Here is a 21,905-nt window from a genome sequence, read left to right as displayed (position 1 = left end):
CTAGACAGCAACAGTGCAAGGTAGTTGTGCTTCAGAAAAGAATTTTTTGTACACCTTATGTCTGTGTCTGGAACTCCTTGGTTTATACCACATCCAATTACAGAGAAAGGTTGCAACCTGCTGTCTTATTAATGAGTCACAGACCCAGCCTTAGGAATGTGCCCATCTTGCGCCAGTAAGCAAAACTGCCAATTTGGGTTAAACTGCAGGTAGCTATGATCTTATAAATGATTTAATACAAAACAAGTCTGCAGGAAGAAGCAAACAGAGGAAAAGAAACAGAAGTGAGAACAAAGAAGTGTCAGCGTTTAGAGAATTAGATGGGAGTAAGAAAAATCAGGAAACAGAAGCAAAAGAGAGGCTCAAAAGAGAGTTAAATAGGCAAAAAGGAAGGAGAGGGAATGAAAAGCAAAAAACAAGAGCCAACAGCAGGAGAGAGAAGTGGAAAGGAAGATGTAGATTCAGAAGCGAAAAGAAGTAAATAGAAAAGGAAAGAGATATAAAGAAAGGAAATTAACAGATTTGTGTGACACACAAAAGGAAGATGCAGAATAGAGGTGGAAAAAGAAAGGAAAGGAGGTAAGCAAGATAGAATGTATTGGAAAAGGGCCATGGACAAGGCGGAAGAAGGCATGAGAGAGCAAGTGACTTGAAGGTTAGGAGGCATGAAAAAGGGATTCAATGGCAGGAAAGACAGAAAGATTATAGTCTGCACTTATGTAACATCTTCAACCCCAGAACCACCTACAGCAGTGTGGATGATACTCTTGACCTTCATGCTTTCAACTAGCAAGACTGAAAACTCTGGCATTCCCTCCCTAAAACCTCTCCTTCTTACTTAAGACACTCCTTAAAACCCAACTATTTATCCAAATATATCTTGATGTGGCTCAGTGCCAAATTTTATTTTAGAATTATCTTGTAAAGTTTATTACATGGGAGGTGCTACATAAATACAAGTTATTATTTTTGGGAGAGAGGTTAATATGGTTAACTGAATGGTAAGACAAATTAATATTTTAAAAGGAGGATAGAAGAGGTAGACAGGTAGAGGGATTAGCAGGTAGTGAGGTGAACAAAGGCAGGGTGAATGGGAGATCAAATTCAGAGGACTGAAGCTTGTGTGAAAGAATCTACAGTTGGAAGAGATTGCAGTTAGTGAAATGGATTTGAAGGAAAGGCAAGGATTTTAAGTTGGACTTGAGGGGGCTCATGGGTCAGTGAGGGTGGATGCAATGGATGAACAGACTTAAACATACGGGAAACTGTAGTTTGGAGCAGTTGGAGTTTATGAAGGGAGGATGATGGAAGGTCAGTACTAATAGCTTTGGAGCCAGGAAGTGTCAAATGTGTGGGTGGGTGCTTTACTGGCACGGAGGAGGGAGATTTGGCGAGAGAAAAAGATGAGCAATGCTGTGGGAGGTTGAAGCCAGCAGTTTTACTTAAACAGATTTTTTTCAGTATGATGCTCAGATGAAGGGATAATATCGTGCACATTTGCACATGGCTTTGTTTAGCTGGAGAAGGAAATGGCATCAGAGTTTCAATTAGGATGTCATATTAGTTAGGAAACACAAATGCATGCAATAGTTTTTGCATCAAGAAGTGGTATAGAAGGAGAGCAGAGAGTTTTCAGCGTATATATGGATGCTGACCTCATGCCTTGGGATCGTGTTATTGCAAGCCAACAGAGCCATTGACTGTTAGGAAACTTAGAAGGTGTTGGTGTTGGGTAGGAAGGAGAAGACATTACTGAATAGGTAAGAGTGGGATCATTCAAGACAATCTCACAGGGCGAGGCAATGAAAGGAAGGCATTGAAGACAGTTGCATGGTCAACTGTGATACATTCATAGAATCCCTACAGTGCAGAAGGAGGCCATTCAGCCCATCAAGTCTTCACCGACTCTCCGAAACAGCATCTTACCCCGTAACCCGACGTATTCACCCCACTAATCTACCCTAACCTACACACCCTGAGACACAAAGGTACAATTTAGCACAGTCCATCCACCGAACCTAATCTTTGGAATGTGGGAGAAAATCGGAGCAACTGCAGGAAACCCACGCAGACACAGGGAGAATGTGCAAACTCCACACAGTCACTCAAGGCTGGCACTGAACCCGGGCCCCTGGCGCTGAGGCAGCAGTGCTAACCACCGTGCCACCCAATATTGCAGAGGTGTCAAGAAGAGGATGGAGAAATAACACAACATGGTTATAATCATAAAATAATGTCATTTGTGACTCTGTTTAGGGCAGTTTTATATATGGGAGGAGGAAAGATGGAGGAGAGTAGAAGTTCATGAGGAAAATAGAACTCTGAGCTATTTTATTTATGGAATATTTACTCCTTTTAAACTGCAAACATTTTGAGAACTAATCAATTGGATGGTTCCCTCTTTTATTTCAGTTTTTATCCTCACAGTTGTTGCAGTCTTCCAAGGCCATTGCAAATCTTCTGCTTCAATTCCCCTCCTGCTCACTCTTACATATAGAATAGGGAACAAACCGTTCCAAAATCAACTCAGCCTCAGAAAATCACTGCAGTGTTCCTCAGTGCGGTCGCCCGAGGCCAATAATCTTCAGCTGTTTCATCAATGATCTTCCCTCCATCACACAGCTAAAAGTGAGGTCATGTACTAATGATTGCACAGCATTCAATTTCATTCTCAATTCCTCAGATAATGAAGCAGGCCGTGGTCACATGCAGCAAGATGTGGACAACATCCATGTTTGAATGATTATTAGCAAGTAACGTTTGAGTCTTACAAGCACCAGATAATGATCATCTCCAACAAGACAGATTCTAACCACCTTCCCTTGTATCCACATTCCAGATGTTACCGTTGATCAGAAACTTAACTTGACAAAACTACAAAGCAGAATTTTAATAATACACAGAAATTAACTCAACTCCTGCCTTCCCACTATCGACAAGGCAAAAGTCAGGAACGTGATGCAATGCTCTACACTTGCCTGGACGAATGCTACTTCCAAAACACAAGAAGCCCATCACCAGTCAAGACAAAACAACTCTTTGACTGGCACCTCCAAGCACCAGTGCTGCAACATGGCTACGTTGTACACCATCTACAAGATACATTCCAGCAACTTGCCAAGGCCTCCCCCCCCGAACCAACGACCTCCAGCACTTAGAAGAACAAAGGTACACTCTATTCTTCCAAGTTACACTCTATTCTAGCTTGGAAATATAATCAACATTTGTTCTTCGCTGCAGAGTCAAAAACCTGGTCAGTCTACCTAATAGCAGTAAGGACTCTCCATGTGAATGGCATCAGTTCAAGAAAGCAGCTCAGCACCATCTTCTCAAGTGTAACTGAGGATGTGCAATAAATGCTGGCCTTGCTAGTAACGTTCACATGCCATAAATGAATTAAAAATAAGGAAGCTATTTCTAAAACTGACCTGTGGCTGATGCAGTTGCTCCCATTGTGACACTGCTGTAAGGTGGCGGGGCTGTGTCAGTTTCAGCTGATGTTTCAGGAGACTCTGTGGGAAGATTTGGCTGTAACACATCAGATGTTGGTGGAGAATCATCCTCATTATGCAGCTGTTTTATCAGAAAAAAGAACAAAAATCTTAATCAGGAGAGTAATTACAACATTTTGAATAAATTCCAAGTTTAATTATTTGATTTCTGCCCTGCTATTGTGCCCTCTCTATAGCAGTTAGTCACCACCCTCGGGAAAGGGTGAAGCAGAACAACAGCTCCTTATTTTTAGGCTGCAGGCAGGTTCACATTTGCTGTTTTTACTTACAAGGAATGTATTTAACATATTACGAATCACAACACGAACATTTTGTGGAAATAGAATCTGGATTTAATCCCAAGCATCATTAATCAGGGAATAAGCTCCCCTTTTAATACGCTGCCTAACAAAAATTGATTTGCTTTGTTGCGATCCCCATTAGGTACCAAAGAGGTATGAACTTCCCCAATTTGGGTGATTAGATGTTCTAGTTTTGCCATGATAGTCCCAGCTTTGCCGATGACAGGCCCAGTTTATCAGTAAAGGCACAAGTCAGGAGTGTGATGGAACACTCACCACTTGCCTGGATGAGTGCAGATCCAATAACACTCAAGAAGCTCAACACCATCCAGGGCAAAGTAGCCCACGTGATTGGCACTCCATCCACCACCTTCCACATTCACTCCCTCCACTACCAGTGCACAATGACAGTAGTGTGTACTATCAACAAGAAGCATTGCAACAACTCACCAAGGCTTCTTTGAGAGCAACTTCCAAACCTGTGACCCCCACTGCATAGAAGAACAGGCAGAAGCAGCATGGGAAAATCACTACCTGCAAGTTCACCTCCAAGCCACACAGCAACCTAACTTTGAACTATATCGTCAATTCGTGACTATCGCTGCTTCAAAATCCTGGCACTCACTTCGTAATATCACTGTTGATGTAACTACACCATAGACTGCAGCAATTAAGAAGGTAGCTCATGACCACCTTCTCAAGGGCAATTAGGGGTGGGCCACGAATGCTGGTCCCGCCAGTGATGTGAAAGAAAGAAAATGTGCAGACTAACAGTAGAAGTAGCATGCTCTGGAAAGTGTTAAGCGAACCCACAATCACAGCTCTGTAGTCTTGCCTCATCCAGTCATGAACTAAACGAAGTAGGTGCCATGAATATCCCCCATTCTCAATGATAAGGCCAACGCGTGACACAAAGTAAACAAGAATGAAGCATTCATAAACATCTTTTGCCAGAAATACCAAGTTGATGATCCTTCGTAGCCACCTAACGGATTCCCCATAATCAGAACACAGTCTTCAGTCAATTCAATTCACTCTACGTGATTTAAAAAAAAATAGCAACATGCACTGTATACATCAAAGGATTTAGGCCCTGATAACATCCTGGCAGCAGTGCTGAAGACCTGTGCCCCAGAATTAGCAAATTTGTTCCTGTACCACTGGAATATTGACAGGTACAAAGATAATGTGCGAACTTGCCCAGGCATGTTCTTTCCATTAAAAGCAAACAGGTCAAACCCTGCCAATTGCCACTCCAATCAACTATCAACCACCAGAAAACTGGTGGAAGGAATTATCAAAAATAAATATTCAGGGGCAATTACTACCAATACTTAGTTAGGGTTCCATCAGGAGACCACAGCCCCAGACCCCACTGCAACCTTAGTCTAAATATGAATGAAAAAGCTGAAAAGACAAGATTGACTACCCTTGATATCAAAGCAGCAGTTGACCAAGTTTGGCATAAAGGAGCCTTAGAAAAGTAGAAGATTGGGAACGAGGGAAAACCTTTCCAGGAGCTGGAGTCGTACTTTGCATAAGAAAGATGGTTGTCATTATTGACGGCCAATCATATCAGCCCCAGGACATCACTGCATAACTTCTTCACAGCAGAGTATTTGACACAACTATCTTCAGCAGTTTCATCAATGACACCCCCTCCATCATATGGTCAGAAGTAGGAATATTCAGTGATGAATGCAGAGTCTTCAGCCCAATTCCCAATTCCACAAATAAGTGGCAGCTAACATCACTCAAGAGTCATAGAGGTTTACAGTTTGGAAACAGGCCCTTCAGCTCAACTTGATCATGCCGCCCCTGTTTTTTAACCCCGAAGCTAGTCCCAATTGCCCGCGTTTGGTCCATATCCCTCTATACCCATCTTATCTATGTAACTGTCTAAATGCTTTTTAAAAGACAAAATTGAACCCGCCTCTACTACTACCTCTGGCAGTTTGTTCCAGACACTCACCACCTTCTGTGTGAAAAAATTGCCCCTCTGGACTCTTTTGTATCTAAGGTATCTCACCTTAGTGCCCTCTAGTTTTAGACTCCCCTACCTTTGGAAAAAGATATTGACTATCTAGCTGATCTATGCCCCTCATTACTTTATAGACCTCTGTAAGATCACACCTAAGCCTCCTACGCTTCAGAGGAAAAAGTACCAGTCTATTCAGCCTCTCATAACTCAAACCACCAAATCCCGGTAGCATCCTAGTAAATCTTTTCTGCACTCTTTCTAGTTTAATAATATTCCTTCCATAATAGGGTGACCAGAACTGTGCACAGTATTCCAAGTGTGGCCTTACCAATGCTCAAGTGCTCAATAATGGTCATCTTTAACAAAAGGGTCTCAGAAGTATTTCCATTTGAAATTTAATGACATTGCCATAATAGAGTCTGCTCGCATCAACATCCTGAGGGTCACCATTGGCCAGAAACTCAACTGGACTAGCCACATAAATGTTGTGGCCTTTAAAGCACGTCAGAGGCTGGATATTGTGTGGCAAATGGTTTAATTCCCAAAATCCCAAAGCCTCTCCACCACTGATAAGAAACAAGTCAAAAATAAGATAGAATATTCTTCACTAGTCTAGATATTTACAGACACTCAAGAATCTGGATGATATCCAAAAAAGCAGTCTGTTTGATTGTCACCCCATCCACCAGCTTAGGGATTCATCACCTCTAGCACCATAGCTGCATTTTCTACAGTCTATGGCCAGAAGTTTTCAGCTATTCCTGACAGTGGGATCTTCCAATTACACCATTTGCGAACCCCGCCGCAGGTTTCCCAGTGGCAGGGGGGTAATACAATGGGAAACCCCATTGACAGTGGGAGGACCAGAAGATTCCGCTGCCAGCTAATGGCGAGCCGTGGCGAATCACACCGCTGGAGGGGGAGCAGAAAATCCTGCCTTATAAAGGCACACAGCAGGCAAGCCATTATCTCCCAAACTCTCAACTTCCATCACCTAAAAGGACCAGGGTAGCAGATAGACAGTCACCTGCCAAGTCACACAGCATCCTGTCTTAGACATATATCACTGTTCCTTTTTCAGTGTTTGATCAAAATCCTGGAGCTTCCTAATTAACAGCATTGTAGGAGTTTATCACAAAGGTCGTGGTCGTTCAAGAATAAGCTCTACCACCACCACCTTCCCAAGGGCAACTAAGGATGGGCAATAAATGCCAACTTTGTAAACTATGTCATATCCCAAGAATATTTTTAAACAATGCCCACCAACAAAGAGAAATTATTATATCAAAATTTGTTTAATCGAAAACACTCCAGCTTTCATGCAAGCAAAAAAACAGGAGCAATTATCACGTGAAGCGCAAAGTTGTTTCATTGTTTATCTGCAATCCACAATGCGTTCCGGACCACTTTGGTGGACCAATGCTATGCAATTTAATGTATTGCCCAACATATCACCCAGCCCAGCTGAATACTGTTCCAAATCATCTCAGGTTCAAGCACCTATCAATGAACAAATATCTTTTGAGAGAGACCCCATAGACAATAAACCCATGGCACAGTGTTAGTTAGCACTGCTGCCTCACAGCGCCATCGACTCGGGTTCGATTCCTGGCTTGAGTCACTGTCTGTGCGGAGTCTGCACATGCTCCCGGTGTCTGCGTGGGTTTCCTTCCACAGTCCAAAAGATGTGCTGGTTAGGTGCATTGGCCATGCTAAATTCTCCCTCATTGTACCCGAACAGGTGCCAGAGTGTGGTGACTCGGGGACTTTAACACTGCAATGAAGTTACTATGAATGTAAGCCTACTTGTGATCCTCATAAATAAACTTTAACCTGTTGATATATCAATATGAATGGTATATAAGTGTCTGCATTCCAACGCCTATTTCATAATATTTTGAAGAATATTCCATCTGACAATCATCTTTTTAATCACCTTACACATTCCAGTACAAAAGAGAAATGTTGGGAACTTCCTCAGTTCCCTTCACTATTACCATCACCGATGGTCACTTATATTACACAGACAAAATAATTAACAGAAAGAGGAAGGTTCTGATGGGATATCAAATCTATCTAGACTACAAAAGGAATAACTAATTTAACAAAAATTGGGATTTGACCCAAAACATTTCTATGGATATTTTGTATGCGAGCTAGGATGATGAGACACAACTTCGCCATTTTAAAGGGATGAACAAACTAAAACTTCATCTTTACCAACAAGATTGCTACACAGGTTGATGAAACATGAAGGATGTTGCTGATGGTAATGGATTAAATTAGCAAATAGTTTCTATAACTTTATTAAATATGCATGGCCTAAAAATGCAAGTTCCTCTGTTATGGAATCCCCTGTATAATTATACATTGTCCTTGCTGTACTAAGGTAGCAATGTCAACTGGGAAAACTTTTGTCCTTCACTAATGCAGTGTTTGGAAATTGGCCATATAGTTAAAACAATAAAGCCAAGTAGACTAGATCCATTAAGTTTCGAATTCAACAACATTTATTGGGCATATTCAAGGACTCGAGGATAGACTTAGCTGAAGAATTTGAAGCCAAGGAATATTACATTGTATTATAAAGAACAGAGTCCAGGTAGTTCCTGCACATGATGTAAAATCTAAGATTAGAACAGAAAAAAAAGTGTGCCAATCAGCTCCAATAGATTAGATAAAGGAGAACAGCTGTTGATGCATCAGTTATACAGAAATTGCTTAACAACTCCAGCTAAAGGTCTTCAGGATTCAGTATATTAAAGTGCCAGTAATTTTTGCTCTCTCCAGGTTAACTTGTTTCAAAGACCAAGTGCAATAAGACAGTCGAGTACTGCCGAGAACTGCAAACAGGTGGAGAAGAAAACTGATTACTTGATGCAGACTAGTTCTAACATTTAACCTTTTGTATATTTGGCTAACTAAAATCTATTAATCTTGGGTTCAAAATTAACAATTGATCTAGTTTAAATTGCTATTTGTGGAAGAGAGGTCCAAACTTTGTTTGATAATATAAATTTTGACTGTTTGATAATATAATGGGCATATGTGACAAGTGAACATCAGGAAGCTATTGAACGTAACAGAAGCAGGGAAAAATACACTGACCATTGAGGTCTAATAACGCCACCCAATGTGACCACCTGTAACATTGAAGATAGCCTGAAGCCTGGAAGACAAGTTCATTCGAGTGTATATGGGACAATATCTTCGTGCAGCAAGTTCGTAAGTCAATCAGACAGCAGACACTGTGCAATGAGACAGGGCTAATTAATGACCTCATGGTAAAAGGAGCCTGTTGGTAGCACTGATAATAACATGACTGAATTTCACATTCAGTTTGAGGGTGAAAAGTATGGGTCTCAGACTCATGTTTTAAACTTAAATCTTAAAAGATACAAATGTCTATGGTCACGTACCAACTGGCTCAAGAACAGCTTCTTACCTGCTGTCATCAGAGTCTTGAATGGACCTACCTTGCACTATGTTGATCTTTCTCTACATCCTAGCTGTAACTGTAACACTACATTCTGCACTCTCTCCTTTCCTTCTCTATGAACGGTATGCTTTGTCTGCATAGTGCGCAAGAAACAATACTTTTCACTGTATGCTAATACATGTGACAATAATGAATCAAATCAAAGAAATAATGGCAACTGCAAGCTTATGAAGACAGGGCAGGCTAAAGTGTACTGGGAAATCAGGCTGAAAGGTGGGACAGTAGTGATGCAGTGGCAGACATTGAAGGATAAATTTTGTAACTCTAAGGCAAAGAAATATTCCAGTGAAAGAGAAAGACTATGAAAAGCACTCATGATCCTTCCTTAGTTAGCCATGGATGTATCAAATTGAAAGAAAAATTCTGCTAGAAATGTAAAAATGGATAGTAAAAATTTCTGCAAGTATTTAAGGAAAACAGTAACTAAAATGAGCATTAGTCCTCCAGAATGTGTGTCTGAGGAATTAATAATGGGAAATAATTAAATGAAAGACACAAGTTTAGAATCATAGAATCCTTAGTGCAGAACGAGACCATTTGATCCATTGAATCTGCACCGACTCTCCGACAGCGCATCCCACCCAGACCCTATCCCCACATATTTACCCCACTACCCCACCCGTGGGGCGGCACAACAGCACAGTGGTTAGCACTGCTGCTTCACAGCTCCAGGGACCTGGGTTAGATTCCCGGCTTGGGTCACTGTCTGTGTGGAGTTTGCACATTCTCCTCGTGTCTGCGTGGGTTTACTCCGGGTGCTCCGGTTTCCTCCCACAGTCCAAAGATGAGCGGGCTAGGTTAATTGGCCATACTAAAATTGCCCTTAGTGTCCTGGGATGCGTAGGTTAGAGGGATTAGTGGGTAAATATGGAGGGATGTGGGGGTAGGGCCTGGGTGGGATTGTGGTCGGTGCAGACTCGATGGGCCGAATGGCCTCTTTCTGTGCTGTAGGGTTTCTAAGATTTCTAAGATCTAAGATAATCCCCCTAACCTACACAGTTGAGGCAATTTAGCATGGCCAATCCGCCTAGCACATCTTTGGACTGTGGGATGCAACCGGAGCACCTGAAAGAAACCCACGCAGACACGAGGAGAACATGCAAACTCAACATAGACAGTCACCCAAGTCCGGAATTGAACCCCGGTCTCTGGTGCTGTGAGGCAGCAGTGCTAACAATGGCCAAAATTTTTAGATCAATGGCAATGCTATGGCAGTTGCTGCTGACCACGATTAAAAGTGCACCCTGACACCACTCATCACCCTTCCAACCGGGACTCTGTCCCAGAGCAAGGAGTGAGGCTTTATTGCAGGGATCCACGAACAGGACTGGGAAGGAGAAGTAGAGAGTCCATGCCTCCTCTTAATGTCACCAGCTCACGTAACCTCCAGTAAGGTCAGCATGCTTGCAGTGTTACGGTAAATCTTTGGGGAAAAAAGCAAGAACCTTCACTTTTTCAAATGTTTAAAATAAATCTGTAGTCGGTTAGAGACAGATGCAGTGTTTTAGGCCTCCCAATATAGTTCCCGCAGTTACTCACTGCCCTACATCCAAGATTAATGGTGAGAGAACGCCAGGCTAACTATCTGGTTAAGTATAGGGCATCAAGCTCAAGTTTTCAACACTAAAATTAATGTCAGTGACATTCTTGAAGGAGCCCAGGCAGCATAAATCTATCCACCAGAAGTTTAAATTTTCTGGGGAAATACGATGTGTGTGCTCCAATCAAGACTTCTCAAGAGTCTCAACAATCACTGCTGAACTAAGCCAATATGTTTCTGAACCTGACCACTACCACAAAGCACAGGACTATCCCCTCAGAGATTTTAATTTCATACCTATGAATCACTGTTTTTTAATAAATATCCCAGGTCAAGGGTGGCTTCCACTGTACAACCTTTGAAAGCTGCTACATGTACAGATGTGGCATGTTGCATATAAAAGTAACCAATATGTGGAATGCATGATTAAAAATCACTGAAGAACAAGTCCCTGACATGTTCAGGCACAATAACAACACCATGATATGATGTAATTAGTGTGGTCCAGGAAAGGGAGAACACATATTACTAATTTAGTTGTTTAAAATTTATATAAACAACTTTTTACTCACAGCTCAGTCACGTGCTTCAAGGAGAAACTAATATTTTTCATACAAGCATTAAGGAAGCAACAAATGTTCATTTGCACGGTCTACGAAAGGAATTGAAGTTAAAACAAATTCCAAAATTCCGGGTTGATTATGTGCATATTGGCATTAAAATCGGAACAATCCTTGAATTAGGTAAAGGGACCGGATTAAAATTATCCATATTATGGATAACAATAAAAGTGTACTTGTTAAGAAGGATATTATAAGATTCAAATTTCAGTGTTATAAATAATTAATTGTTGCTACTACTGTACACAGCATCATAAGATGTTGACAAGTGATTTTTTTTCTTTCCAAAGACATATCCTTTCTTGCCCCATCTGGATTAATATAATTGTACAAACTAATTGCCAGATGGAAAACATACACAAGAATACCAGATTTAGCCCTATAGAAGAGAATATCTTTGCAAAATTTTATCTTATTAAAGTTTACATAGGATGGGAGGGAGGATCAGAGCAATGCTGAGGGATACAGAATCAAAGACAAAAGATACAAATTGAAGAACTGCAATCAAGTGCAAAAATATTCTAATCAGTAAGCGAATCAAGGTATGGAGATATGATGGGAAAGTGGAGTTGAGGATTATTACATCAGATCAGTCACGATGGGCCAAATGGCCTACTTTTGCTCCTATGTCTTCTGGTCATCTTCTTCATGCGATAACAGAAATAAATATTCTGATCTTGTTCGTTTGATATAAAATCTACATGTTAGTGAGGAATTTAGCTTCTTGACTTAGTTGTTGATGAGATCAAAGCTCCTTAGCAATTGCTTCTTATAGGGAAGTGTTTGGTTTTGGCTTAATCACAAGCTAACAACCTAGTTATCACGTAGCAGAGGCACGAAAAAGGCTTACACGACTACTTAATGTTATGAGAATTTTGCTTCAAAAGGTGTGATTAACCTCAATACTGAACTCAAAATTGTAGTGTGCAAGAGCCTTATATCATCATCAGAATCTGATGAATCAAGCAGGAATATGTCTTAGCATTTCTTGCAATCTATGAGCTGATCCCAAGCTACGAGCTCAAAATTCCAAATTGAGCAATAATGAAGGACCAAGAACACATTTTGAAATGCTTAAAACAAATGCAACCAATTGCTACGTTGAAAGAGAGGGGAAGTCCAGCAAAACACCACATAATGGAAACAACCTATTTAATGTGCACGTAAATAGCAGATCTTATCAAAAGTAGCAATACGGTTTAATACAATTCTTATTCTCATTTGTGTATCTATCTGAACATTTCTTTACATTAATTCATGAACATTAATATATTGGTGATGTTTCTAATCTTGCAAAAATCTTCACAACACTAATACATCTATCTCAACAAATAATGTTTTTAAACTAGTATAATCCGAGAACCAAGACAGTTCAATGAATGTATTTAATCTAGCAAAAATTGTTAATGGTTTGATGCTGCATCTTTTCTACTCCAGGTCTTTGACCCAGGCTGAGTTATCCTTGGTCCTCTTAGTTACGGTTCAAATTATAGCTTTGAAAAATGGATTCAACTTTTTTTATTTGCATGATAGCACTGATCACACAATAGATTCATAATACATTAACTATGCGTGAAAAGTGGTATCATGGTATCTTCACACTACTGGAGAGAAAGAATTCACAGAAATGGACTTTTGTACAGCAAGGCTTGTTCTAGACTATTCTGGACTTTGAGTGACAGCTTCAAAAGCCACTTCCTGCAAGGCTGAAGGTAACAAATTCAAGATGGGTTTGTTTTGCAGAATTAAACAGCAAATTGTGATAATGTTTCCATGATGTCAGAGTGGAAGGCTGTAAAATTCTGGGCCTTTGTGGAAGAGACAATCCTTCCTATTTTAATTGGGTCTCCTCCAGTCCCTCCCACAACAACCAGTTGAGCGATTAAATTACCGAACAGTAAATTATTTGTCCATATTTCACCCTTTACATCTTTTGCGATTCCAACAATACAATGCAGCATGACTTATCATCAATACACTGACCATTTCACTCTCCCAGCTACAAGTGATAAATCAGAAAGCAAAAGGAATAGTTAAGTAAATTAATCCAAATACAAAGAATGTAGCAACGCTTAATAAAATGAACACAATAAAAAAAATGTATGAATGATGCGCATACAAAAGTGGCAATGGATGGCCATGGATAGAATTGCAATAGTGGTGAAACTGCCTACCCAAAAAGTAGCTTAAGATTTCAAAATATTTCAAAAGAAAGCTATACTTGAATAGGCAAATATTTGAATAGCATCAAGCTCTTGTTTTATCTCGTGCAGTCCAACCAAAAGCGATAAAGGGGGCGGCACGGTGGCACAGTGATTAGCACTGCTGCCTCACAGCCCCAGGGACCCGGATTTGACTCCCGGCTTGGGTTACTGTCTGTGTGGAGTTTGCACGTTCTCTCCGTGTCTGCGTGAGTTTCCTCCGGGTGCTCCGGTTTCCTCCCATGGTCTGAAAGACGGGTACATTGACCCGAACAAGCGCTGGAGTTTGGCGACTAGGGGAACTTCACAGTAACTTCATTGCAGTGTTAATGTAAGCCTTACTTATGACCTTTGTAGGTCAAATAGTTCGGATGGGGCAGTTTTTGTGCAGTGTGTGCAGGAGGGTTTCCTGACACAATATGTGGATAGGCCGACAAGAGGTGAGGCCACATTGGATTTGGTACTGGGAAATGAACCGGGCCAAGTGTTAGATTTGGTTGTGGGAGAGCACTTTGGAGATAGTGACCACAATTCGGTGTCTTTTGTTATTGCAATGGAGAGGGATAGGGCCGTACGGCAGTGCAAGGTTTACAATTGGGGGAGAGGTAATTATGATGCGATTAGGCAAGAATTAGGGGGCATAAGTTGGGAACAGAAACTGTCAGAGAAAGGCACCAATGAAAAGTGGAACTTTTTCAAGGAACAAATACTGGGTGTCCTTGATAGGTATGTCCCTGTCAGGCAGGGAGAAAATGGCCGAGTGAGGGAACCATGGTTCACGAAAGAGGTGGAATGTCTTGTGAAAAGGAAGAGGGAAGCTTATGTAGGGATGAGGAAACAAGGTTCAGGTGGCTCGATTGAGGGTTACAAGTTAGCAAGGAATGAGTTGAAAAAGGGGCTTAGGAGAGCTAGGAGGGGACATGAGAAGTCCTTGGCGGGTTGGATCAAGGAAAACCCCAAGGCTTTTTATTCTTATGTGAGGAATAAAAGAATGACCAGGGTGAGGTTAGGGCCGGTCAAGGACAGTAGAGGGAACTTGTGTATGGAGTCAGTAGAGATAGGCGAGGTGATGAATGAATACTTTTCTTCAGTGTTCACCAAGGAAAGGGGCCATGTTTTTGAGGAAGAGAAGGTGTTACAGGCTAATAGGCTGGAGGAAATAGATGTTCGGAGGGAGGATGCCCTGGCAGTTTTGAATAAACTGAAGGTCGATAAGTCCCCTGGGCCTGATGAAATATATCCTAGGATTCTTTGGGAGGCAAGGGATGAGATTGCAGAGCCTTTGGCTTTGATCTTTGGGTCCTCGCTATCCACGGGGATGGTGTCAGAGGACTGGAGAATGGCGAATGTTGTTCCTCTGTTTAAGAAAGGGAATAGAAATGACCCTGGTAATTATAGACCGGTTAGTCTTACTTCGGTGGTTGGTAAATTGATGGAAAAGATCCTTAGGGATGGGATTTACGACCATTTAGAAAGATGCGGATTAATCCGGGTTGTCAGCACGGATTCGTGAAGGGCAAGTCGTGCCTCACAAATTTGATTGAATTTTTTGAGGAGGTAACTAAGTGTGTTGATGAAGGTAGGGCAGTTGATGTCATATACATGGATTTTAGTAAGGCGTTTGATAAGATCCCCCATGGTCGACTTATGATGAAAGTGAGGAGGTGTGGGATAGAGGGAAAGTTGGCCGATTGGATAGGTAACTGGCTGTCTGAGCGAAGACAGAGGGTGGTGGTGGATTGAAAATTTTCGGATTGGAGGCAGGTTGCTAGCGGAGTGCCACAGCGATCAATGCTTGGTCCTCTGCTATTTGTGATTTTTATTAATGACTTAGAGGAGGGGGCTGAAGGGTGGATCAGTAAATTTGCTGATGACACCAAGATTGGTGGAGTAGTGGATGAGGTAGAAGGCTGTTGTAGGCTGCAAAGAGACATAGATAGGATGCAAAGCTGGGCTGAAAAATGGCAAATGGAGTTTAACCCTGATAAATATGAGGTGATTCATTTTGGTAGGACTAATTTAAATGTGGATTACAGGGTCAAAGGTAGGGTTCTGAAGACTGTGGAGGAACAGAGAGATCTTGGGGTCCATATCCACAGATCTCTAAAGGTTGCCACTCAAGTGGATAGAGCTGTGAAGAAGGCCTATAGTGTGTTAGCTTTTATTAACAGGGGGTTGGAGTTTAAGAGCTGTAGGGTTATGCTGCAACTGTACAGGACCTTGGTGAGACCACATTTGGAATATTGTGTGCAGTTCTGGTCACCTCACTATAAGAAGGATGTGGAAGCGCTGGAAAGAGTGCAGAGGAGATTTACCAGGATGCTGCCTGGTTTGGAGGGTAGGTCTTATGAGGAAAGGTTGAGGGAGCTAGGGCTGTTCTCTCTGGAGCGGAGGAGGCTGAGGGGAGACTTAATAGAGGTTTATAAAATGATGAAGGGGATAGATAGAGTGAACGTTCAAAGACTATTTCCTCGGGTGGATGGGGCTATTACAAGGGGGCATAACTATAGGGTTCGTGGTGGGAGATATAGGAAGGATATCAGAGGTAGGTTATTTACGCAGAGAGTGGTTGGGGTGTGGAAAGGACTGCCTGCAGTGATAGTGGAGTCAGACACTTTAGGAACATTTAAGCGGTTATTGGATAGGCACATGGAGCACACCAGGATGATAGGGAGTGGGATAGCTTGATCTTGGTTTCAGATAAAGCTCGGCACAACATCGTGGGCCGAAGGGCCTGTTCTGTGCTGTACTGTTCTAAAATATTAAAAACTCCAGAATTGATGGAAAAAGTCTTGTTGCCCAAAACCTACAACATAAAACATAATTATGAAATGCATCTTCTAAATACCCAAGAACCAAAACTGAAAAAAAAATGTTTCTTCCACTTGTGGTATTCTCAATGAACTAAAAGGTAAAGTTGCCATAGTCCCAGGTGACCATAGTTATGACTAGTTGGTGATTTAACCTGAGGATCACCACATCTCAGGCTAATCTGAGGATCACCACATCTCAGGCGAGTCTTCATGAATAACCCTAGTCAGTACAGGAATTGAACCCACGCTGTTGGCATCGTTCTGCATTACTAACCAGCCATCCAGCCAACTGAGCTAAATGAACTACTGCCACTTTAGAGGGGGAGGATGCAATTCTGCAGTCATAAGCATGATGAGATGCCAAGTAAGATGACTAATCAGAACAGCAAACCGAGTGATGACATTTAAACAGAGTACAAGTGCAATTCACACTTTGCTGAACCTTAATCTCAAGTGTAACGGCTGAGCTATTTTTAAATCAAGTGTACAGAAATATACTAAGGGGTTCACACACTTTTGTTGTGTTAAGAATTACTACATCGTTTGTATTTCAAATAATTTACTTGGAAAGGTCTATCTTCAGTACTCATTTAATTCCAGCATTTAGGTGTCTTCTAACTTGCAATCCACTGGCAACAGCAAAACAGAAAGATTGCCAATTCAGCACCAGATGCATAAACAACATGGGAGAAAAGGAATATGATGATCATTGGGAACAAGAGTAAGCCAGCCATTCAACCCATCAAGTCTGTCCTGCCAATCAATTAGATCATGATTGATTTGTACCTCAACGCCATTTACTCACCTTTGCTCAAAGTACTTGACGCTTCTAATAAATACATCAATTTTAAAAACATTGAAAAATATCCCAGCATCTACCTACCACCTTTTGGGGGATAATTCCAGATTGTAACCAATCTTAGTCTGAAAAAGTGCTTGCTAATCACAGCCAAATGGCCAGTTGTATTTTAAGATTATGGCCTCTCATTCTTGGTTTTTCCAGCAGAAGTAATAGTTTCTCTGCATCTACCTTAGCAGTTCATCACCCAATCCTCTATATTCAAGGGAATAGAAACCAAGTTTATGTAACCTAACTTCAGAATTTAATCGTCCAAGTCCCAGTATTATTCTTGCGAACATCCACTGCATCCGCTCCAAGATTAATATATCCTTCCAGATATATGCATTGCACTTCAGAGGAGAAACTCCCTATGGAATATGACCAAGGCTTTATACAATCACAGCAAAACTGTCACCCTGGTGTATTCCAGACCAGTTGATATAACGGCCAGCAGTGCATTAGCCTTTTTGACTGCTTTTAATACATGCCCACTACCATATTTAAAATAAAGTTGCTTGGAGCATCAGAGCTTAAATGGCTTGTGCATTTGAACTTCTGAACGCATTTGCTCCACAGTATCTAGCTTCTCACAATTTAGAAAATATTTTGATTTAGTTTTAGATTAGAGGTGCATGACCAATTGCCCATCTGCCATAATTTTCTTCACTCATATAATTTGTTCATGCCCTTTGCAGCTTCTCATTCCCATCCCTATTGCCACTTCTAATTTAGTGACATCTGCAAACATCCTGTTCCTCCATGCAGGCCATTATTAATAATGGTGAAAGTTGAGACCTCAGTGATTACTGGGGAACACAATGACACAGTTGGCCAATCTGAGTGCATATGCTCCCAACTCTAGGTCAAAGGCTGCCAACAATTCCATGCAATCGCATTTTGTTAATATTCCTCTGGAAGATATACAAGTTACACCCAAAATACTGCTCTGTGTGTTATTAGTGGGAAGTTTAACAACACCAGTTTAAAGTCCAACAGGTTTATTTGGTAGCAAAAGCCACACAAGCTTTCGGAGCTGCAAGCCCCTTCTTCAGGCGAGTGGGAATTCTGTTCACAAACAGAGCATATAAAGACACAAACTCAATTTACATGAATAATGGTTGGAATGCGAATACTTACAACTAATCAAGTCTTTAAGAAACAAAACAACATGAGTGGAGAGAGCATCAAGACAGGCTAAAAAGATGTGTATTGTCTCCAGACAAGACAACCAGTGAAACTCTGTGGGGGTTACAAATAGTGGGACATGAACCCAATATCCCGGTTGAGGCCGTCCTCGTGTGCGCGGAACTTGGCCATCAGTTTCTGCTCAGCGACTCTAATATTAGAATATTAGAAGTTACAGCCAAGTTCCGCACACACGAGGACGGCCTCAACCGGGATATTGGGTTCATGTCCCACTATTTGTAACCCCCACAGAGTTTCACTGGTTGTCTTGTCTGGAGACAATACACATCTTTTTAGCCTGTCTTGATGCTCTCTCCACTCATGCTGTTTTGTTTCTTAAAGACTTGATTAGTTGTAAGTATTCGCATTCCAACCATTATTCATGTAAATTGAGTTTGTGTCTTTATATGCTCTGTTTGTGAACAGAATTCCCACTCACCTGAAGAAGGGGCTTGCAGCTCCAAAAGCTTGTGTGGCTTTTGCTACCAAATAAACCTGTTGGACTTTAACCTGGTGGTGTTAAACTTCTGACTGTGTTTACCCCAGTCCAACGCCGGCATCTCCACATCATGTTATTAGTGGCACACAGGATATGATGCATTCAAGATTATAAAAAACATTGAATCCAAATCATTTGATGTTGATCTATCATGCAACACAGAGAAACTATCAAAACGCAAGTTTGACAGATTTATGTTTTCAAACATTTTCATCCTAAAATTGTTACGCATGAAAAAGTTATGCATTGTAAAATGTGTAGTATACCATGCATTTGTCAGAGTAGAGACTGTTATAATACTTGATTTATTATTGTCACATGTATTAGTATACAATGAAAAGTATTGTTTCTTGTGCGCTATACAGACAAAGCATACTGTAAATAGAGAAGGAAACGAGAGAGTGCAAAATGTAGTGTTACAGTCATAGCTAGGGTGTAGAGAAAGATCAATTTAATGCGAGGTAGGTCCATTCAAGAGTATGATGGCAGCAGCTTTTGTATCTTTCTCCTGACGGAAGACAGTAAGTCCAGGGTGCATGGGGTCCTTGATTATGCTGGCTGCTTTGCCGAGGCAATAGGAAGTGTCAATGGATGGGAGGCTGGTTTGCGTGATGGACTGGGCTTTGTTCACGACCCTTTGTAGTTTTTTGTGGTCTTTAACAGAGCAGGAGTCATACCAAGCTGTGATACAACCAGAAAGAATGCTTTCTATGATGCATCTGTAAAAGTGGATGAGAGTCGTTGTGGACATGCCAAATTTCCTTAGACTCCTGAGAAAGTAGAGGCATCGGCATGGAGGGACCAGGATAGGTTGTTGGTGATCTGGACACCTAGAAACTTGAAGCTCATGACCATTTCCACTTTGTCTCCATTGATATAGACAGGGACATGTCCTCCACTACACTTCCTGAAGTCGATGACTACCTCCTTCATTTGTTGACATTCAGGGAGAGATTATTGTTGTTGCACCAGTTCACCGGGTTCTCTATCTCTTTCCTGTGCTCCGTCTCATCATTGTTTGAGATCTGACCATTACGGTGGTGTCATCAACAAACCTGAAAATCGAGTTGGAGGGGAATTTGGCCACACAGTCGTAGGCATATAAAGGAGTATAGTAAGGGGCGGAGGACACACTCTTGGGGGGCACCAGTGTTGAGGATGATCTTGGAGAAAGGTTTTGTTGCCTATCCTTACTGATTGTGGTCTGTGGGTTAAGAAGTCTAGGATCCAGTTGCAGAGGAAGGAGGAATTTTGTAGGAATAATGGTGTAGAAGGCTGAGCTGTAGCCAATAAATAGGAGTCTGACATAGGTGTCTTTGTTATTCAAGTGTTCCAGGGTTGAGTGTAGAGCCAAGGAGATGGCATTCGCTGTGGACCAATTGGTGAACTGTGTGGTTCCAGGCAATATGGGAGGCTGGAATTGATTCACGCTATGAATAATCTTTCGAAGCATAATGATGGATGTCATAGCACCAGACAATAGTCATTAATGCACGCTGCTTGGCTTTTCTTTGGCACAGGATGATGGTCATCTTCTTGAAGCAGATAGTGTCCTCAGATTGATGTAGAGAGAGATTAAAGGTGTCTACGAATACCCCCGGCAGCTGGTCTTTGCAGGATCTGAGTGCTCATCCGGGTACCCCATCCAGGCCAGTCGCTTTCCGTGGGTTGACTTTCAAGAAGGCTACTCTGACATCTGCAATGGTGATCTCGGATACGGGTTCAGCCGAGGCTTCTGGGCTGGAGGGCATGCTCTCACTGACCTCTTGCTCAAAATGGGCACAGAATGTGTCAAGCTCTTTGGGGAGGGTTACATTGGTGCCGGTGATTTTATATGTAGCCTGTAGCTTGTAGCCTGTTATGTCTTGCAGACATTGCCAAAATTGGTGGGAGCCCATGTGGCCAGCCTGGGATTCTACCTTGGTCCGGTGCTGCCTCTTGGCATCTTTCATAGAAATCATAGAAACCCTACAGTGCAGAAAGAGGCCATCTGGCCCATCGGGTCTGCACCGACCACAATCCCACCCAGGCCCTACCCCCACACATTTACCCGCTAATCCCTCTCACCTACGCATCTCAGGACACTAAGGGGCAATTTTAGCATGGCCAATCAACCTAACCCGCACATCTTTGGACTGTGCTAACCACTGTGCTACCGTGCCACCCCATCTTTGATGGATCTCTGTAAATCATATCTGGATTTCTTGAATAGGTCAGGGTCAACTGACTTGAATGCCTGGACTTCAGCAAGCAGTGGATATTCCTGTTCATCCTTGGTCCCATAAGTGATCATTTGAGAGTATATATCAATATTTGGATTCATCAAAATAAAAACAATTCGATATTTGGTAATTTAGTTTTAATGAAAATGGGGATGGTTGGACATGATCTCTCTGATCCAAAGTTTCATTCTGCATCAAATTTCCATTAAAACAATTGGATTTTGTTGTAAATGGGTGTCTTCAGTGTCTTGGTTTCAATTTGCAATTGAAAACTAGATATATATGACTAAAACTTATTCTGAACTGTTATTGAAGAATGTGTTAAAGCATAACAAATTGAGTGATTTTGCAAAGAGCTACACTTTTTCCTCAGAAGCGGGATATTAGGCAAGAATCCAAAAAACTATCAATAAAAAAATTCTAATATATTAAGAGAAGGAAAATGTTGGATCAATTCCTGAATATAGTCTTCAGATGAAATGAGATTACAGACTTAAGGACAGCTGAACGAGAACACAAAGACATAATTCAGTCATCATTTCAAATGTATTTTTCCTGTTTATATATTTTGATATGATATTATTTATATTTAAGTAGTAAAATGTACCATAATTTTAGAAAGCAGAAGAGAAGGGCTGCTTGGAGCACCAGAGCTTTTCTGGAGTACAGATTGGCAGCTAAGAAATGGAAAAGTGTGCCAACACAACACTA

General features: G+C 41.5%; 1 protein-coding gene across 1 annotated transcript in view; it reads right to left on the bottom strand.

Annotated features, from left to right (window-relative positions):
• The window catches only part of ndfip2 (Nedd4 family interacting protein 2), a 77,059-nt gene that overhangs the window by 46,379 nt on the left and 8,775 nt on the right, over window positions 1–21,905 (bottom strand). The window contains exon 2 of the mRNA XM_078221638.1: window positions 3,429–3,573. Coding sequence (XP_078077764.1) covers window positions 3,429–3,573 — 145 coding nt within the window. The remainder of the gene's footprint in view (window positions 1–3,428; window positions 3,574–21,905) is intronic.

Source organism: Mustelus asterias, chromosome 10, assembly GCF_964213995.1.
Source record: "Mustelus asterias chromosome 10, sMusAst1.hap1.1, whole genome shotgun sequence".
NCBI lineage: Eukaryota > Metazoa > Chordata > Chondrichthyes > Carcharhiniformes > Triakidae > Mustelus > Mustelus asterias.
This window is presented reverse-complemented; position numbering and strand designations above follow the sequence as displayed.